Source organism: Anomaloglossus baeobatrachus, chromosome 11 (assembly GCF_048569485.1).
Source record: "Anomaloglossus baeobatrachus isolate aAnoBae1 chromosome 11, aAnoBae1.hap1, whole genome shotgun sequence".
Taxonomy (NCBI): Eukaryota; Metazoa; Chordata; class Amphibia; order Anura; family Aromobatidae; genus Anomaloglossus; species Anomaloglossus baeobatrachus.
The window spans coordinates 57572579-57591803 of NC_134363.1; the positions used below are offsets into that span (position 1 = coordinate 57572579).

A 19225-nucleotide genomic window follows, 5' to 3' on the forward strand; every position below is an offset into this window, starting at 1 on the left:
CCCCAGTCTCAGCCTCTGCCTCCCTCCAGCCTCCCCCCAGTCTCAGCCTCTGCCTCCCTCCAGCCTCCCCCCAGTCTCAGCCTCTGCCTCCCTCCAGCCTCCCCTCAGTCTCAGCCTCTGCCTCCCTCCAGCCTCCCCCCAGTCTTAGCCTCTGCCTCCCTCCAGCCTCCCCCCCAGTCTCAGCCTCTGCCTGCCCCTCGTCCACTATCCTCATATTGCAGCCTCTGCCTGTCACTCGTCCACTATCCTCACATTGCAGCCTCTGCCTGCCCCTCGTCCACTATCCTCACATTGCAGCCTCTGCCTCTGCCTGTCCCTCGTCCACTATACTCACATTGTAGCCTCTGCCTGTCCCTCGTCCACTATACTCACATTGTAGCCTGCCTGCCCCTCCCCCAGAATCCTCACTTCACAGCACTGGAACTCTGCCAGCGGGTACCTACTCTTGTGCCTCTCGCCTCCTCTTGCTGCTGCCGCTCCTCCCACGGTGTCCGTCATCCTCCTGCTGCTGCTGGCTCCGGTGAGTGTTCTGTCCTCCGCGGCATTTGCAGCATTGGATGCCACAGCACGGAGCTGATTGGCGTGCCTCTGACCCCGGAAGTGCAGGCACTTCCAGGGTCAATCAGTTCTCTGTGCCCGGCGGCGCCCACAGTTTATCTGTATTCGCGTCTTAAAGACGCAGATACAGATAAATGGAAGTGCGTCTCTCACCCCCGGCCCCCTCCCCCCCCCCTCCGAAAACACAGCGGATTTAATAGACTGTCCGGAGGGGGAGAAGATGTAAAAAAAAAAAAAAAATTAATTAATTTTTTTTTTTTTGCAGCCAGAAAGTGCCGCTCCCCCGCAACGTGGATCCCCAGGCACGGACCACGGGTGCCTAATGGTAAATACGGCCTTGCTGATATAGTTAATGGTATCGCAGCTCCAGGTGGGCCCCCTCTGAGCACGGGGCCTGGGGCGGCCGCACCCTCTGCCCCCCTGCTAGCTACGCTACTGAGTACAACATATTACTGTCTGGGGTATTTTTCTACTGTTTTAAGGCATTTTCTTCCTATCGATATTGTTTAGCTGTGAGCTTTGATGTCCCCTCACTATTCTAAATTACCCTTAAATGGCTGCTGCATTCCCTAGTTCTGCTATTATACAGGCTATGATGATCTCTCCTTCTTGGCTGAGCTATATTATGAGATATGGTGTGATAGCTGCAAGGCATTATGAGGAAGCTTGCACAGTGGTTCCTGAGATCATATCAGGTTTCTACGGCTTATGCAATGTTCTGCAATAGGTAAAAATTTAGCTTGTATTTTTTGAGTGATTCACGTGAATAATATCACAAATTATTTGGATTTTCCAGGAAATTTCACAAAATTCATCTCAAATTTGATTTACATTGGGTCAATTTAATAATCTCTAGATAGCTATCTTTATGAGAAATATGGAAAGCTTCACTTTTGTACACTTGTAAAAAATGTATAACTTTTAGCAAATTGGTCAAATATAAGCATAATTGTATACTTCTGACCTCATTACCGTCTGACATTGAGCAATACCCTTTTATAGCTGGTTTTCAAATACAGTAAATCAGCAGATGACAAGATTCAAATATTAACAGCCCCAAAGGTATGTAGTATAGATAGCATAACAACAATATTTTAACTTCGGGGTCAAATAAAAAAAAGATATGCTCATTACATCTCTTAGAAAGGGGAGCCAGCATGATCTGAGAGTGGCATCAATCATATAAAAAGTGCAAATTCACAGATTTATTCCAATTGTACTATAATAGAAAATTAGATTTTTAGCAAATAATTGATCAATTGATCAATTATTTGCTAAAAATCTCATTTTGTATTATAGTACAGTTGGAATAAATCTGTGAATTTGCACTTTTTATATGATGCATGCCAATTTCAGATCGTGCTGTCTCCCTTTTCTTTGTTTGGTTGTAGTTATGCTACATTGGTCTAGTGGCTGACCACCACCATGCCATGCACGCCTGACTTTGGTTTGCAATATATTCCTCCTGTTGGTGGCTGTTCACATTCATCTGTGTTATGATCCGGAACCATGGAAGACCACCACAAATCATTGGAAAAAGGTGACAAGAGCATAGGCAACTAATCTCGCCGCCATCCCCTTACTAACCATCACAACTAGAAGTAGCCGAGGGGTGAACTAACATCCTGTGCAACGCGAACCCAGCCGGAGAACTAACTATCCTAAAGGTAGGAAAGATGAATAACTCTCTGCCTCAGAAAATAGACAAGGATAGCAAGCCCCCCACATTCAAAGACTGCGGTGATATAGGAAAAACACAATACACAGGTAGATGACAGGATTAGCAAAAGGTGAGGCCCCCGCTGACTAAAATAGGAAAGGACAGGAAAGGGACTGATGGTGACCAGAAAAAAACCCTGCAAAATACCAACTTCCTGATAGTACAAAAAGGCCCTCAGATCGCTCGATCTGAACTCCGTCCTATACCAGGTGCCCTTGTCATACCAATGAACAGAAAACAAGAATTATAACAAATTCAACAAGCCACAAACACATGGACCCAAAGGAGCTATACTCCACACAGAACTGCAGGGAGTTCCTCAACAATCCACTGAGGGGGAAAATCCTTGGAAGGAAATAAACTGAAACCAACCACAACAAATGACAAACCCAGATAAGCAAAAGAACCAGACAATAAATAAAGAGCAAGCACTTATCTGGAGTAGATGTGGTGTAAAGCAGGATTAAGCAGGCTGGAGATACAAAGAACAACTGACATCCAGAAACAGCCTGCAATGAGACCAGGACTTAAATAAGCAGAGAGTTAGCAAAGGAAACACCCACTGCACAACACACCTGGTCCAAGTCCAAACCCTTCCTGGCCACCAGAGGGAGCCTCCCAGCAGCCAAAACATAACTAACATTCACAACACATCTGCCTCACCGGTTTTCACAGGCAATGATAATTAAGCAGCATACTTGGGTATGATCCACGTTAATTTATGGTTGCTGGTCTAGCATTGTGAGGGTCAGTTCTGATATTGTCCTGGCGTGTGTGGTGTCTGCTGCGCACGCTGGGACCTGGACTGCCTTTTATCCGCAGTTGGCTCTTTGTGCGAAATAGAAGCGGTTATAGGTATGTGTGCTCCAATATGGTTCTGTGTTATGATCTGAGGCCCAAATAAGGAATAACGTTTGGAACACCATTCTAAGTCTGAACTGGGTGCAAAAACCTAAAAAAAACTAAAAAAACATCACTATATGGAGATAAGGTATGCACACCAATGACTATGCAAGGGGAATAGATGTAATAGCAGAAACTGCTGTGTGAATACTGACATGAAAAATCCAATAGCTATATGTAAGAATGAAATGTGAAAAATGGAATCTGCATTACTGCCATGAACATATGAATAAAGAGAAATTTAGCTATTGAATTGATCAATGCAATAGAGCCCCAACACTACGCCAAAGTATTTCTCTACGTTGGGGTCCCTAGCTTATGTGTGTCCTCTCATGCAGTTAAAAAAAACTGATCTGAGGCCCGACTTACTAGATCCGACAGGACAGATAACTGATTGCGGCCAGCAAAAAAACCTGCAAAAAATACCAAACTCCTGATAATAAAAAACAGGTACACAAAGCAGATATTAATTTAATCATGCCAAGTTTATTAAGTGTTATAAAAAACACATACAAAGTGTTAAAGAATACTTTAAATATAGGCAACACAGATGAGGAATAGGGGGAAAATCGCACTACTTAGAGTAGCTGTCTGAGACAAGTATGATCCGCAATCACATATATTCCGGCTAATGTACATAAATATGATTTATATATATGTCTAGTTCATATAGCATATAGACTATGGTCACAAATGAGAGATATGAATGCTGCTAGGGTGCAGTTGCCAACAGAGTGTTGGAAAATACCAACACCTCTAATTATTATAAGGACAGTATATTCCCATGCAGCAGTCGCTCCCACACTTAATTATCTCATAATATGCCAACACTATGAACCAGAAATTTTATAGTAGATTACCTATAGCCGGGCTGATATAAATAAATATGATTTATACATGTGTCTAGTTCATATAGCGTGTGGACTGTGGTCCTAAATGTGAGATATGAATGCTGCTGGGATGCAGTTGCCAGCAGAGTGTTGGAAAATACCAGCACCTCTACATATATAAAGGCAGTATGCTCCCATGCAGCAGTCTCTCCCACACTAAACTATCTCATAACATGTCAGCACTATGAACCAGGAACTTTATAGTGAATTACCTGTAGCCATGTGTACAGCGATCGGCACCCGCTCAGACAGCCACTCCCACCTCGACGAGCGTTTCACCGCTTCCGGTTTCGTCAGGAGGCCTCCTGACGATAATTTAGTGTGGGAGTTTAAAGTTAGTGGGTGTTTAAAGTATTCTTTAACACTTTGTATGTGTTTTTTATAACACTTAATAAACTTGGCATGATTAAATTAATATCTGCTTTGTGTACCTGTAATTGTTGTCTATAGGATCTCCCATTCCCAGGGACACTTTGTTTTCTAATATTTGAGGCTAACTATAGGTTGTATCCTGATAATAAAAAATACTGAGACCACACGGTCTCTCCCCAACTATATCAGGTACTCTTGTGCCAGACACTTTAGACAGAACTGCAGATATAATGGAAAGAAACAAAATCACAGAACAAATAATATTCAAGTGTAAAGAATCCAAACATGAAGAGGGAGCAAGCTCCCTTTCTTGCTGGAGGAACTGCCCTGCTCACAGAAGCAGAAAGACAGATTCTCACATATAAGAAACCAAACACAGAACCAAATGGAATAAGCATAGACAACCTTAAGTGCAATTTCAGCAATTAAACAAAGAAACTAGCAAACTTATCTGAAGTAAATTCAGGCACAGAAGAAATGGGAGCAACTGAAGGGAAAACTAATTAATAATAATTAATAATAATAATAATTCACAGACATCTTCAGAAGCAGGCAGGAAGCATCATCACCGGTAGCCGTCAGGTCGCAAATGCTCTCCTAAATACCCTAGGCTGATTTGCAATAAGATTTCCAGGATTCCCAATTAACTCCGACATCTGTCTGGGTCACAGATTCAGACTTCAGCTTCTTAACCATTCCTGGCCACCAGAGGGAGCTCCACACCAGCACCCACTCGGATGACATTCACAACAGTTCTGCTTTTAATTTATCTTGGAGGCCGCATGGCACATGAAATACATAATATAGAGTAGGACCCCCTGTTGAGATTTGCCATGAAGTGGCAGGGGTGGCTCAAAGAATTGACTAATTATTTGCTAAAAGTCTCATTTTGAATTACAGTACAGCTGGAATAAATCCGTGAATTTGCACTTTTTATATGATGCATGCCACTCTCAGATCGTTAACCTACATATGACCACTGGTCACTAATATATATATGTGAAGTTTCAAATAACCTTCTAGATAACCACATATATTTTGGAAAAGTGGTATAACAAAATGCTTTTATTGACATTTATAATTGTGAGAACATGCAGAAAAAGACAGACTATGTCAGTTAAAAACATGTGCAAACCCGTGCATAAAATTGGACAGGGCAGTGTGGTCAGTTTTACAATATCATCCACATTGAATATAATGGGGCTGGTATAATAAAGTGACCAAAGCTAAATGTTACATAATAACATGTGGCATTTTGATCACAGTAAAAACATATGGTCAAATGCAAAGCTTAGATATATATTTAATAGTGTTTTGGTCAAAACAGTCATGTCCATGACGGTAAATAGTATTGGTTGGAACTAATGCCTCATAAATACAGATAGTTAGGCTAAATTGGTTGATTTAACAAACAGCCAGAATTATACAGTCATACAGGTCAAGTAACATAGAAAATCAATGTTTACCATACATTTTTTTGACCAAGGAGATATTGGGAGGTAACCACAGAGTTTTATGTGGAACAGAGAGCCCATATACATTCATGGGGGTAAAGCTACTGCAGTAAAGCTACTGCATGATGGTACAAAGCCGCTGCCGCCATGTGTGTCCCGACCACACTACCCTGCACCTCAACGCGTTTCGCAAGAAAGGTTTGTCCAGGAGGTCACTCTCAGATCGTGCTGACTCCCCTTTCTTTTATTACATCTCATACATATTCACTGCTTCCCCTGCTCACCATCTGTGACAGCATCTGTGATTGGCTGCAGTCAGACTGCCGGCGTGCTGGCATCTCTGATTGGTTGCCCTCACAGAGGCTGTCTGTCTGCCCAAGTAAAATGCAAAAAGAAATAAATAAATAAAAACATGAAGTAGGGTGCCCCATATATACAGTAGATACCTAGTGCAGATAAAGAATACAGCTACAGGCTGCAGTGCACAATATCCACAATATCTTGGCTCAATAATTATTAAAAATGGCATGTGGTCTTTCCCAATTTTGATACCTAGCGAAGATAAAGCCAAAACCGGGGGCTGGTATTCTCAGGCCTGGGAGGACAATGGTTATTGGACTCTCCTCAGCCAAAAAATGCCAGCCTGCAGCCATCCAGGATTGTTGCATCTATTAGATGAGACAATACAGGCGTTTTACCCTGCTCATCCCATTTACCCTGCTGCGGTGACAATTGGGGTAATATAAAGGGCTAATGACAGCTGTGATTTATCAGCTGTCATCAAGCCCTAAATTAGTAATGGGTAGGGGTCTATTAGATCCCTCCATTGCTAATCCTGTAAGTGAAAAGAAATAAAACACAAACATTGAAAAAATTCTTTATTTGAAATAAATAACACACACCCTCTTTCCCCAATTTATTAACCCACAAAACACCCTTGCAGACCCTATGTAATCCATACTAAGTCCACCAAAGATCCTGACTGTGCTACACACTGAAGTTGCAGGCCGTGGAAACAGAAAATGTGACCACCCTCTGTGGCTTCAGGCAGACACTGACTGAGCTGCAGCTGTGAGAGGTGAGATTACTGAGTTTACCTACGGTCACAGCTGGAGGTTCCCATGGTCCCCCTCCTGTGACCACAGGTAAATTCACCTCAGGCGAACTCATTGATCTGAGTGACTTCATCACAGGTGAACTGAGTTCAATCAGACCTGCATCTCCTGGAAGAAAACCAAGGATTTTTGGCCAAGAGATGCATATTTGGTGCTAGAATTTATACACCAAATTCCTACACCAAACTTGCATCTTTTGATAAAAAAACGCATCTAAACGCGATGCAGTTTTTTGATGTGATATTGATGCATTTTTTGGCAGGAGATGCAGGTTTGGTGCAAACATTTTGTGTATTAATTTCAACATTGATTCTACATCTGCTCGCAGAAAAATCACACAAAAAATGCTGTTTTGACACTCTTTAGGTGTAGTTTGCTGCCAGGAGATGCAGGATCTATTTGACTTCATCGGGACTCACAACTTTTGTTCCCCTGTATATGAGCAAATTAGACATTGCGTAAATACTTATTTATAGATGTAAGATATTTCGAAAGATAATTTAAAAAGTGCCACAAAATGACAAGAAACCGGAAGTTGAAGCTCAAAGTCGTGATAAACATCTAGATTTATTTAGAAGAACTTCCTCCATTCAGCTCTGGCATCTCGAAGTGTCACTTTGGTTTCTTCGGCCGGTGCAAAATGTCCCCAAATTTCTTCAGAATCTTTCTTTGTAAGTAGAAACTTCTCATATAAAGGAGTAAGGGTACAACTATCTCCATACAATAGTGTGAGCAGTGAGGAGACTGTGCAGGCTGTAAGGTTCCGTTATGTTTCGTGGTTTTGAACTTGAGTTTGGGTTGTAGATTTTCATCATTCATTATGTCAAGCCTGAAACTTTTTACTTGTTTTGGGTCCGCTAATACTTTGAGTGTCAGTTAAAATAAGTGATAAATGTCTATAAATTATATGTAACTTTCATTGTAATGATGATATATGTAATTACACTAAGCTGCATATCTCCTCAAGCTATAAACAGGAGAATGCATAATTTCCTAATGTGCTGTATTGCCTGTAAATGTAGCGACTGTTCACTATCCTAACTATGATGAGACCTTGTACCGTTATCCACACATTATAAACTGATGTTTAGTTTTAACCCCTTCAGGGATGAGACATTTTTTCATTTTTGAACTTTCAGGTAGGCCAATACGTTTATAACAATCCAAAACTTACTTGTTTTTTTAATATATAAGTGATGGAAAAAAATTGGAATTTTTTACATTAAATTTTTGGATGCATGGCTATTTTCATTGACTCTTAACTTCCTATTTTTCCATCAATGGAGCTAGTTATGGGCTGGCTTTTTTGCGCTCTAAGCTAACTTTTTTATTGGTAGAATGTTGGTGTACATATGACATCTTAATTATATTTTATTTTTATTTTTATATTTTTCGGGAAGTGCAGCAACCAAAAAAATGGCTATTCTGGCATTCTGATTTTTTTATTGTTTTAAGCTTTTAACGTAGGTTATATAGTTGTATTTTCAATATATATCAGACTTTTTTGGACATAACAATACCAAAAATTGTTAGTTATTATTATTATTATTATTATTATTAATTTTTGAGGAGTGAAAAAAACATTTATATATATATATATATATATATATATATATATATATATACACACACACACACATATATATATATATATATATATATATACTGTATATATATATATATATATATATATATATATATATATATATATTTTTATTTTTTTTTTTTCCTATAGTGAACTTTGAAATTGCAATATTTCGATTGATGATATTACCACAGCACCAAAGAAATCCATCAGTTCCCCAATGATGTTCACATCATTTAACCCCTTTACCCCGTGTGATTTTCCCTTTTTCCTCCCTTTCTTCTGAGAGACATAACTTTTTTATTTTTCTCTCAATATTGTCATATAAGAGCTTATTTTTTGAGTTGTACTTTTGAATGAAATCATGAGCTTTACCATATAGTGTGCTGGAAAAAGGGAAAAAAATTCCAAGTGTGGTGAAATTGCAAAAAAAGTGCAATGGCACGATTGTTTTGGGGGTATTTCATTTTCCGTGTTCACTTTTTTGTAAAACTGATTTGTCCATATGATGCTTCTGGTCGGTATGAGTTTGTAGATACCAAACATGTATATTTTTACTGTTATCTAATTGGTAAAAAAAAATTCAGACATTTGTCCAAAAAAGAATTTTGCTTTTATCACCATTTTCGAGATCTCTAGCGTTCTCATTTTTTAGGATCTGGGGCTCAGTCGTGGCTTATTTTTTGTGTCTCGAGCTTACGTTTTTAATTATATCATTTTTGTGCAGGTGCTACTTTTTGATCGCCTGTTATTGCATTTTAAAAAAAATTTGTGGCAACCAAAAAACCTAATTTTGATGTATGGAATTTTTTTCCGTGTACCTGTGGCGCCCTGGACAAGCCAGGGGCCACAGAGAACAACACCAACACACCCAACACTCCCGGTCAGGCACACCAAAGTCAGACAAAACCCTTGTTGCCTCCCTCCAGGGGCTGATGATCACACCAGGGGGTGGGCCAGGCGGTTGGTCCCGCCCACCGAAGAGTTCACAGTCCTGGAGGCGGGAAAAGTAGTGAAAGTTTGCAGATCAGTTAGGGAAGTGGAAGTGTAAGGAAGGAAAGTGGCAGTAGAGCAGACTGAAGTTGGTCCGGGTGTGTGGCCCGGACGGATCAGCAAGGTTGGCAGACGGTGGTGACCGTCTGCAGGAGTGGCCTATTGGAGCTAACCGTAAGGACCGTGGATGGGCGGTGGCCCGGCGGTACCGGACCGGTACGCAAAGAGAAGCCAGCACCACCCGGCAGGGGCTTACGGACCCCGGCAAGGCTAGGAGTCACCGTGAATTTGCCAAATACGTTATCGAAGGGAACCTCCTGGGTTTCCCAGCAGCCAAGTCCCGACAGAAGGCAACCGTCCAAACGAGAGAGGGAAACACAGTCACCGCCAAGGCTAAAGTTCCCAGGGCAAGAGCCTGCGGGCAAAAGGGGATCCTCCAGCACCCATCCAAGCTGGGGAGCGGGTTACCGGTGGGAACCCATTGGAACCTTTACACAACACAGGTGCAGGGAAAGGCAGTCACCATCAACCTGCCGGGATAATCAACACCGCAGCCGTCTGTGGGACCCGTCCATCCAGCCGTGTGTTTTACCGAGAACTGTGTCCACATCATTGGCTGAGTGAGTACCACTGTGCCGTGCGGCACAGCGCTGCCCCCACGACCCTGCACCTCACCAGGCCCCTTAACCCGCCTGCCATCCATCCCTACCACATCACCGGGCCCCGGGACAACCAACCCCCTACCCACGAAGGGGAGAACTAACATCAAAGCTGCTCCCTGTCACCGCTCCCGGGATCCCCGTCCAGAGCAGCGGTGGTGTCACAACTTCACCACAACTGTGGGTGGCGTCACGGACAATATCAAATCCCCACAATCAAAACCCCTTTTCACTCACGGGCAAGGAACGCTGCTCGAGTCCCTGGGATCTGGCCCACCTCTTGAGCCACCACCGAGCAGCAGCAGCAGCCGGACCCGAGCAGTGGGAGAGCGCAGCGTCCCCTCCTCCGCCCGCGACAACTTGGCGTCACGAACAGGATCTTACCACTCTGCCGTTTGGTAGAGGTGCGCCTTGTGACCGCCGGAGGTGTCCAGCCGAAAAATTTGAGAAGCCGCCATTTTGGGCGAGAAAAGTCCCCGCTCGAGCGTCTCCTCGAGTAGTGGAGGCGCGAAGGCCAAAACCTGCCCCGATAGAGGAGGAGCCGGAAAGAGACTAAGGGGGACGGAAACAAGATGTCTGCGCCCGACGGAGCCGCTGGAGGAGTGGCGGACGCAGTCGTGGGAGCACCCGTAGATGGGAATGGGCCTACCCAGGTCCCGGCCGCGCTGGCGGGGGGCGCCGCGGCCCCAGCTCTTGCTCAGGTGATGCCGTTCTCTTTGCCCTATGTGCCCGGAGCTGCCTGGCTACCGCAGTACGATGGGAAACCTGATGCCTTGCAGGTTTTCCGGAAAAAACTTAGTCCGCTACTAGAACTGTACCCCCTGACTGATAAGCAATGTGCAGCGCTAGTGCTGGGGCAGCTAACCGGCGCGGTTGAGCAAGAGGCGGAGACCTGGGCCGAGGGGGACCGGTCCTCTGTAGCCACCATCTTTGAGAAGCTGCAGACTGCATTTGAGACCCGTACCGAGGTGGAGTTGCGGATGCAGTTCTATCAATGCCGGCAACGGCCCGCAGATAGCATTCGGGACTATGCCTTGCGCCTGCAAACCGCACTCCGCACACTGAAGCGGGTGGACACCATCAACAGTGCGGACAGTAACAAAATGTTAAGTGAGCAGTTTGTGCAGGGGATGAGGTCCTCAGAGGACCGCAAACAACTTCGGCTCTGGGCCCTAGAACACCCTGATGTGGACTTTGCCGTATTAAAGGAACGGGCCATCAAAGCTCTGCAACCCCCCGCATCTGAAGCCCATGAGCCAGCACCGTGGCCGGTTGAGACTGCCCCCGTTGTGGTGGCCCCTACCCCACCAGCACCTCCAGTGCCTGCAGCCCCAAGCGGAACGATGGAAGAACTTGCTACTCAAGTTCGCCGCATGGATGGGGACCTTGCTAAGATCCTCGCCGCACTCCAGCCCCCGACCAGATCCCAGGCCCCGGCGAAGATGCAGCTCGCCGACAGCGCTGAGGACGTCCCCTGGATGCAGCGGGGAAGGGCCAATGACTCACGGTATGGACCCCCAATCTGTTACAGGTGCAGCAAACCCGGCCACTACTCCCGACGGTGTCCGTTAAACGAGCAACCCCTGGGGCCACGGGCCAATCCTCAGGAGTAGAACCTTATGGCCCCCCAGACTGGCGGGACCGGTACATCGGGGCCCGGCCTATCATCCCCGTGGCTGTGGACGGCATACCGGTGATGGCTCTCCTGGACACTGGATCACGGGTAACCACTATACCATACACACTGTATCAACGGTATTGGGGAAAAGACGAACTGGCTCCCCCAGATGCCAGTATGACACTGATTGCTGCTGATGGACTCCTATTGACCCAAGTGGGGTACAAGCAAGTGGCCATGACTGTGGGACGGGCTCAACTGCAACACCAGGGTATGATTGTGATAATGAATGAACCCAGTGATCATAACCCGAAGGTAGTGCTAGGGACTAACGTGATGGAGCACTGTATAAGTGATGTGCTGACCCTACTGCAGCAGCTGGCCGCTACGGCGGCGGGGAGCCGACAGAGAGCTGTGCAGCGTGAGATCCGAGCCCTGATGTACCGCCAACATGTGAACTCGACAGGAGGAGAGATTGGTGGGGTGAGAGTGATGGATGTTGCCCCTTTGATTGTGCCTCCCAGGAGCGAGATGATGATTTTGTGTAGGGCAGTGGTAGGGCCCCAGGGGCGTGACTACCCCGCCATGATAGAGCCCATGCCCTCTGAAAACTGGCCCACAGTAATGGCCGCCCGAGGGGTGGTAGATGTAAAGAAGGGGAGAATGCCCGTAAGGGTGCTGAACTGCGGGGAGGAAGAAGTGAGGCTTCCCCGGTACGCTACCCTTGCCAAACTGTTCACTCTGGATCCCCACACCATCCGCGAGGCCGTTCCCCCAACCTCACCACCTACTGCCAGCTCTCACCCATCCCCAGGGGAGTTAGCCGAGTGGTGCCGACAGCTACATGTAGGCACTGATGATACCCCTACACATCACAAAGAAGGGGTATACCGGGTGGTACGGGAGTATGAGCGAGTTTTTAGCAAACATCCCCTAGACTTTGGGCAGATTAAAGGGGTCCAACACCATATCCCCATCGGTGAGCACCCCCCTATCAAAGAGAGGTACAGGCCTATTCCCCCTGCACACTACCAATGTGCCAAGGACATGTTGAGGAACATAAAGGAGGCAGGGGTTATTAGGGACAGCTGTAGTCCCTGGGCCACCCCGTTGATACTGGTTAAGAAGAAGGATGGCACCATGTGGATGTGTGTGGATTACCGGAAAATTAACCAGATAACGCATAAGGACGCTTACCCTCTGCCCCGCATTGAGGAATCTCTGGCTGTGCTGAGAACCGCTAACTATTTTTCCACCCTTGACCTCACCAGCGGGTACTGGCAGGTGGCTGTGGCGCCAGAAGACCGAGAGAAGACTGCATTTGCCACCCCTATGGGACTCTGCGAATTTAATAGCATGCCGTTCGGGCTGTGCAATGCCCCTGGAACCTTCCAACGGCTGATGGAATGCTGTCTGGGGCATCTAAATTTTGAGACCGTCCTGCTGCTAGAAGAAATCCTAGCATACCCTGATTACAACCACCCCTTCATCATCTACACCGATGCCAGTAATGTAGGTTTAGGGGCAGTCCTATCCCAGGTCCAAGACGGAAAAGAAAAAGTGATTGCTTATGCTAGCCGAAGGCTTCGACCGACTGAGAGGAACCCTGAGAACTACAGCTCTTTCAAGCTTGAACTCCTGGCACTGGTGTGGGCTATCACCGAGCGGTTCCACCATTACCTAGCAGCGGCTAAGTTTACCGCTTTCACGGATAATAACCCGCTGACCCACCTGGACACAGCCAAGCTGGGCGCGTTGGAACAGCGGTGGGTGGCTAGGCTAGCTAACTACGATTTTACTATCAAGTACAGGGCCGGCCGTGCCAACGTTAATGCCGATGAACTCTCTCGGGTGCCCCACCTGTGGGAAGAAGGGCCTGAGGATGACGACCTCGAAGAGATTGAGTTGCCCGCGTTTCATCAGCCACCGACTGAGAAGGTGCATGTCCATCAACAACGAGTAAACCTGGACCCGCTGCCCAGCCAGGAGTGGCAAGAAGCCCAGGACCAGGCACCCGCTGTCCGCCTAGTCAAGATCCTGGTGGAACAAGGCGCTGCTGGGATAGACCCAGCTGAGGGCCAACGCCTGTGGCGAGAATGGACCCGGCTGTATCTGCACCAGGGGAAGTTGTACCGTGAGCTGATTAACCCGAAAACCCATGAGAAGATCCGCCAGTTGGTGATTCCCCAAGCTAACGTGCCCACTGTCCTGCAAGCATACCATGATGGTGCTGGACACTTCGGATGGAAGAAGCTAGAGATGCTGTTGAGAGAGCGGTTCTATTGGAGTGGAATGCGGGAATCTGTAGAGGCCTGGTGCCGAGAGTGTGGCCCTTGCACGAGAAGGAAGGATGAGGCCAGCCAGAAGGCGCCCCTACACCCGATCGTTATACATCAACCGCTGGAGCTGGTTGCCCTGGACCATGTAAAGCTCACCCCAGCCGAAGTGGGTACACCTACGCTCAAACCATTGTAGACCACTATTCAAGGTTCATGGTGGTTGTCCCAGTCAAAGACCTAACTGGCCGTACCGCCGCTAGAGCGTTCCAGGCTTATTTCTGCCGACCACATGGATACTCTGAGAAGGTGCTTACTGACCAAGGCCCAGCCTTAGAAGCGGAGGTATTCCATGAATTTTGTCAGTTGTTCGGCTGCAAGAAAATCCGGACCACGCCTTACCATGCCCAAACCAACGGCATGTGGGAAAAAATGAACCACCTGGTCCTGGGCCTCCTCAAGACGTTGCCGCTAGAGGAGCGGAACCTGTGGCCGGAGAAGCTACCTGACTTGGTCGATATGTACAACAATATCCCTTCCAGCTCAACGAAATGCACCCCAGCATACCTGATGAGGGCTCGCCCCGGCCGGCTACCGGTGGATTTGGACATGGGATTGGAAGCCCCAGAAGCACTCCCTTCAATAGCTGAATGGGACACCCGGCGGAGGGTACAGTATCGACAAATTCAGGAGTATGTTGAGAAGAACTTGAGTTGGAGTCGGAAACAACAGGAGCAGCGTTTTAATCAGAAGGCATCTGCTGGCCCTTTCCAGCCTGGAGATGTGGTGCTGAAGCGAAAAAGGAGGACCCACAAGCTGGATGATCAATATGAGCAGACCCCATATGTCATACAGCCCACAGGATGGGAAGATGGGAAGACCTACCAGATCAGTCGTGACCAAGGGGGCACTTTGGCCACGGTTTCCCGGGACCATCTAAAGAGGTGCCCACCAGCATTGAGGGCAGCGGCTGAAGCTCCGGTTCCTAGACCGGCGGAGGAGGCAAAAGAGGTAATCCACACCGTGATGGGTGACTTTCCAGCAGACTGGCCTACACAGAATGGCGCAGTGATTCTTCCAGTGATACTGTTCCCACAACCCGTGGATGAGGAAGTGATGGAAGTGGTCAACCAGGAGCCAGTGCCCAGGGTTGAACCTGTACCCAGCTCCCCTATGCCTCCGCCTGCCCCACACGGTAGCAGGGAAGAGGAACTAATTGTTCTCTCTGTCCCACTGCCTGTCCCCACTAATACCGGACCCCGGAGGTCCACTCGTCCTAACCTAGGTAGGCCCCCACTTAGGTACAGTGAAACTACTCTTTAAAAAGGGGGAATTGTGTCTGTATGTGTTAGAAGTACCGTTTAAAAGAATGATAAGTGAATGATTAACCAAAGATTTACCTGATTGTCAGCCTGATTGAGACCGGTCGATGCCGGCACCGTTGTCCCCGTGGGGACTGCTTACAAGTTTTGCATAAGGGACTCCTTATGGACAAGCCTGAGAACTAGCAAGGCAACCACGAACTTTTGGCTTGTAAATAATTATGTTTGTGGTTTTCACCGTTGCCGCCTCCGGAGAGGCAGATTGGAGGAAGGGCCCGCAGTGGAGCAGGCTGGGGCCCAGCCACCACCGTAACCGGTGGCGATCCTCCGGGGGATTTCAGGGGTTCCCCATGGAAGTGGGTCCCCTGAAAAGGACAGAACCCGCTCGGGCAACTTGTGCTGGACTGGGGTCAAGGGGTGCTGCCTGTTTGCTTATGGGCAGCATCAGGGCCAGGTTGCTTGGGTGGGAGAGAGCGGAAGCCGTAACCGTTTGCAATGTTTAAGTAAGAGTACCTCCCGATGTGGGAAGATGTTATTATGCTTGTAATCTGTTTACCGTTTTTCTTATTTTTCAGTTTGTAAAAATAAAACCGGTGATGGACGGGCAGCCCGCGGACGGTCTGCATTTAACTAAGGGGGGAATGTGGCGCCCTGGACAAGCCAGGGGCCACAGAGAACAACACCAACACGCCCCACACTCCCGGTCAGGCACACCAAAGTCAGACAAAACCCTTGTTGCCTCCCTCCAGGGGCTGATGATCACACCAGGGGGGTGGGCCAGGCGGTTGGTCCCGCCCACCGAGGAGTTCACAGTCCTGGAGGTGGGAAAAGTAGTGAAAGTTTGCAGATCAGTTAGGAAAGTGGAAGTGGAAGGAAGGAAAGTGGCAGTAGAGCAGACTGAAGTTGGTCCGGGTGTGTGGCCCGGATGGATCAGCAAGGTTGGCAGACGGTGGTGACCGTCTGCAGGAGTGGCCTATTGGAGCTAACCGTAAGGACCGTGGATGGGCGGTGGCCCGGCAGTACCGGACCGGTATACAAAGAGAAGCCAGGACCACCCGGCAGGGGCTTACGGACCCCAGCAAGGCTAGGAGTCGCCGTGAATTTGCCAAATCCGTTAGCGAAGGGAACCTCCTGGGTTTCCCAGCAGCCAAGTCCCGACAGAAGGCAACCGTCCAACCGAGAGAGGGAAACACAGTCACCGCCAAGGCTAAAGTTCCCAGGGCCAGAGCCTGCGGGCAAAAGGGGCTCCTCCAGCACCCATCCAAGCTGGGGAGCGGGTTACCGGTGGGAACCCATTGGAACCGTTACACAACACAGGTGCAGGGAAAGGCAGTCACCATAAACCTGCCGGGAGAATCAACACCGCAGCCGTCTGTGGGACCCGTCCATCCAGCCGTGTGTTTTACTGAGAACTGTGTACTCATCATTGGCTGAGTGAGTACCACTGTGCCGTGCGGCACAGCGCTGCCCCCGCGACCCTGCACCTCACCAGGCCCCGTAACCCGCCTGCCATCCATCCCTACCCCATCACTGGGACCCAGGACAACCAACCCCCTACCCACGGAGGGGAGAACTAACATCAAAGCTGCTCCCTGTCACCGCTCCCGGGATCCCCGTCCAGAGCAGCGGTGGTGTCAAAACTTCACCACAACCGTGGGTGGCGTCACGGACAATATCAAATCCCCACAATCAAAACCCCTTTTCACTCACGGGCGAGGAACGCCGCTCGAGTCCCCGGGATCCGGCCAACCGCTCGAGCCACCACCGAGCAGCAGCAGCAGCCGGACCCGAGCAGTGGGAGAGCGCAGCGTCCCCTCCTCCGCCCGCGACATACCAATCAGATTAATTGATTTTATGTTTTGATAGATCAGACATTTCAAACTCGGAAATACCAAATATGTGTATATTTTTTTAATTTTTAACTGTTTGATTTTCAATGGGGTGAAAGAGGGTTGATTTGAACTTTTAGGGTTTTTTGTATTTTTTCATATTTTTTTCTTACCTTTTATATTTATTTTACTAGTCTCCCTAGGGGAATTTGTGGATCAGAAGTCTGATCACTTGTTCATTTCTGCTGATCAGAGCAGCACTGATTAGCAGAAATGCTGTGTTTCTGAGAGAGGAAGTGAGTCATGGCAGCATCAGGGGTCATCAGCTGACCCTGCGCTACCATGGCAACACATTGGCACCCCATGATCGCATCACGGGGCCACCGATGGTGGCGAGGAACAGTGCGATACCTGCCGCAGCCATTTAAATTATGCTGTCATTGTTTGACAGTGCGATCTAAAGGGTTAACAGGTGCGGGCAGATTTACGATCCATCTTTGCCTGTTAGTCCCACATGTCTGCTAATCAGATCAGCAGACATGTGCGGGGATTACCACGGGTTCGCCGCCGGAGCCCGCGGTAATGGGAGATAGGCGACCATGTCCTTGGTTGTAAAGGGGTTAAATACCCACTGTTAGTGATTGACAGAGGCATTTAAGTGGTTAATATACAGCAATTGGAGAACACTCCAGCTGATGCAGGCAGTGCTGACTAATGAGCGTCTAATTCCTGAACCAACTAAATACTTTATATTCTTTTTTTATTTAGTTTTATTTTTGCTTTCATGCAAAATTGCAATTGTGGCCTTAACATGCAGCACACAAATGTGTAATTTTAACCCCTTCAAGCCCCAGCCGTTTTTCACCTTCATTACCAGGAAAAAAAAATTTCAATTTTGACCAGTGTCACTTTATGATGTAATATCTCTGGAGCTTCAACATATCCCAGTGATTCTAAGAATTTTTTCTTTGTGACATATTGTACTTCATGATAGTTGTAAATGTAGCATGATATTTTTTGCTTTTATTTGAAAATATAGGAAATTTGGCAAACATTTTGAAAAATTCCCAATTTTCAAACTTTGAATTTTTATATCCTTAAATCAGTGAATTAGGTCACACAAAATAGTTACTAAATCACATTTCCCACATGTCTACTTTACATCAACACAATTTTTGAAACATAACTTTTGTTAGGAAGTTAGCAGGGTTAAAAGTTCATCAGCAGTTTTTAGGGACCACATCACATTTGAAGTGACTTGGAGGCCTAGGTGACAATATATACCCAAAAGTGACACCATTCTAAGAACTACACACCTCAAACTGCTCAAAACCTCATCCAAGAAGTTTATTAACGCTTTAAGTGTTTCACAGGAACCAAAGCAATGTGGAAGGAAATAAATGAAAATGTAACTTTTTCCCCAAAAAATGTTCCTTTAGCCCCAAAGTTTGCATTTTCACAAGGTAAACAGGATAAAATACAATTTGTTGTCGAATTTCTCCTCAGTACGCCAATACCCCATATGTGGTGAAAAACTATTGTTTGAGCGCACTGCAGGGCTCAGAAGGGACGGAGCGCCATTTCCCTTTTTGAACTTGGCCGGAATTGGTAGTAGACACTATGTTGTGTTTTGAGTGTCTCTGATGTGACTAAATATTGAACCCCCCACAAGTGATCCTATTTTGAAAACTAGACCCCTCAAAGAATTTATCTAGATGTTTAGTGAGCACCTTGAACCCCAAGGTACTTTACAGAATTTTATAACATTGAGCCATGAAAATGAAAAAATAAATGGTGACAGTACAGCTGAAAACCCCCACAATTTACCCCATTTTACAAAATGCACCCCTTAATGAATTTATCTGGGGTACAGTAAGGATATTGACACCACAGGTGTGTCACAACATTTTATATTATTGAGGAAAGTGAAG

The 19225-nt window shown here is 46.8% G+C and overlaps 1 protein-coding gene across 2 annotated transcripts in view; it reads left to right on the forward strand.

Annotated features, from left to right (window-relative positions):
* The first annotated feature begins 7605 nt into the window (after positions 1 to 7605).
* The window catches only part of LILRB5 (leukocyte immunoglobulin like receptor B5), a 103225-nt gene continuing 91605 nt past the window's right edge, over positions 7606 to 19225 (forward strand). For both annotated transcript variants that reach the window (XM_075329421.1, XM_075329422.1), the window contains exon 1: positions 7606 to 7683. In XM_075329421.1, the coding sequence (XP_075185536.1) occupies positions 7653 to 7683 (31 nt within the window). In that variant the 5' untranslated portion in view covers positions 7606 to 7652. The remainder of the gene's footprint in view (positions 7684 to 19225) is intronic.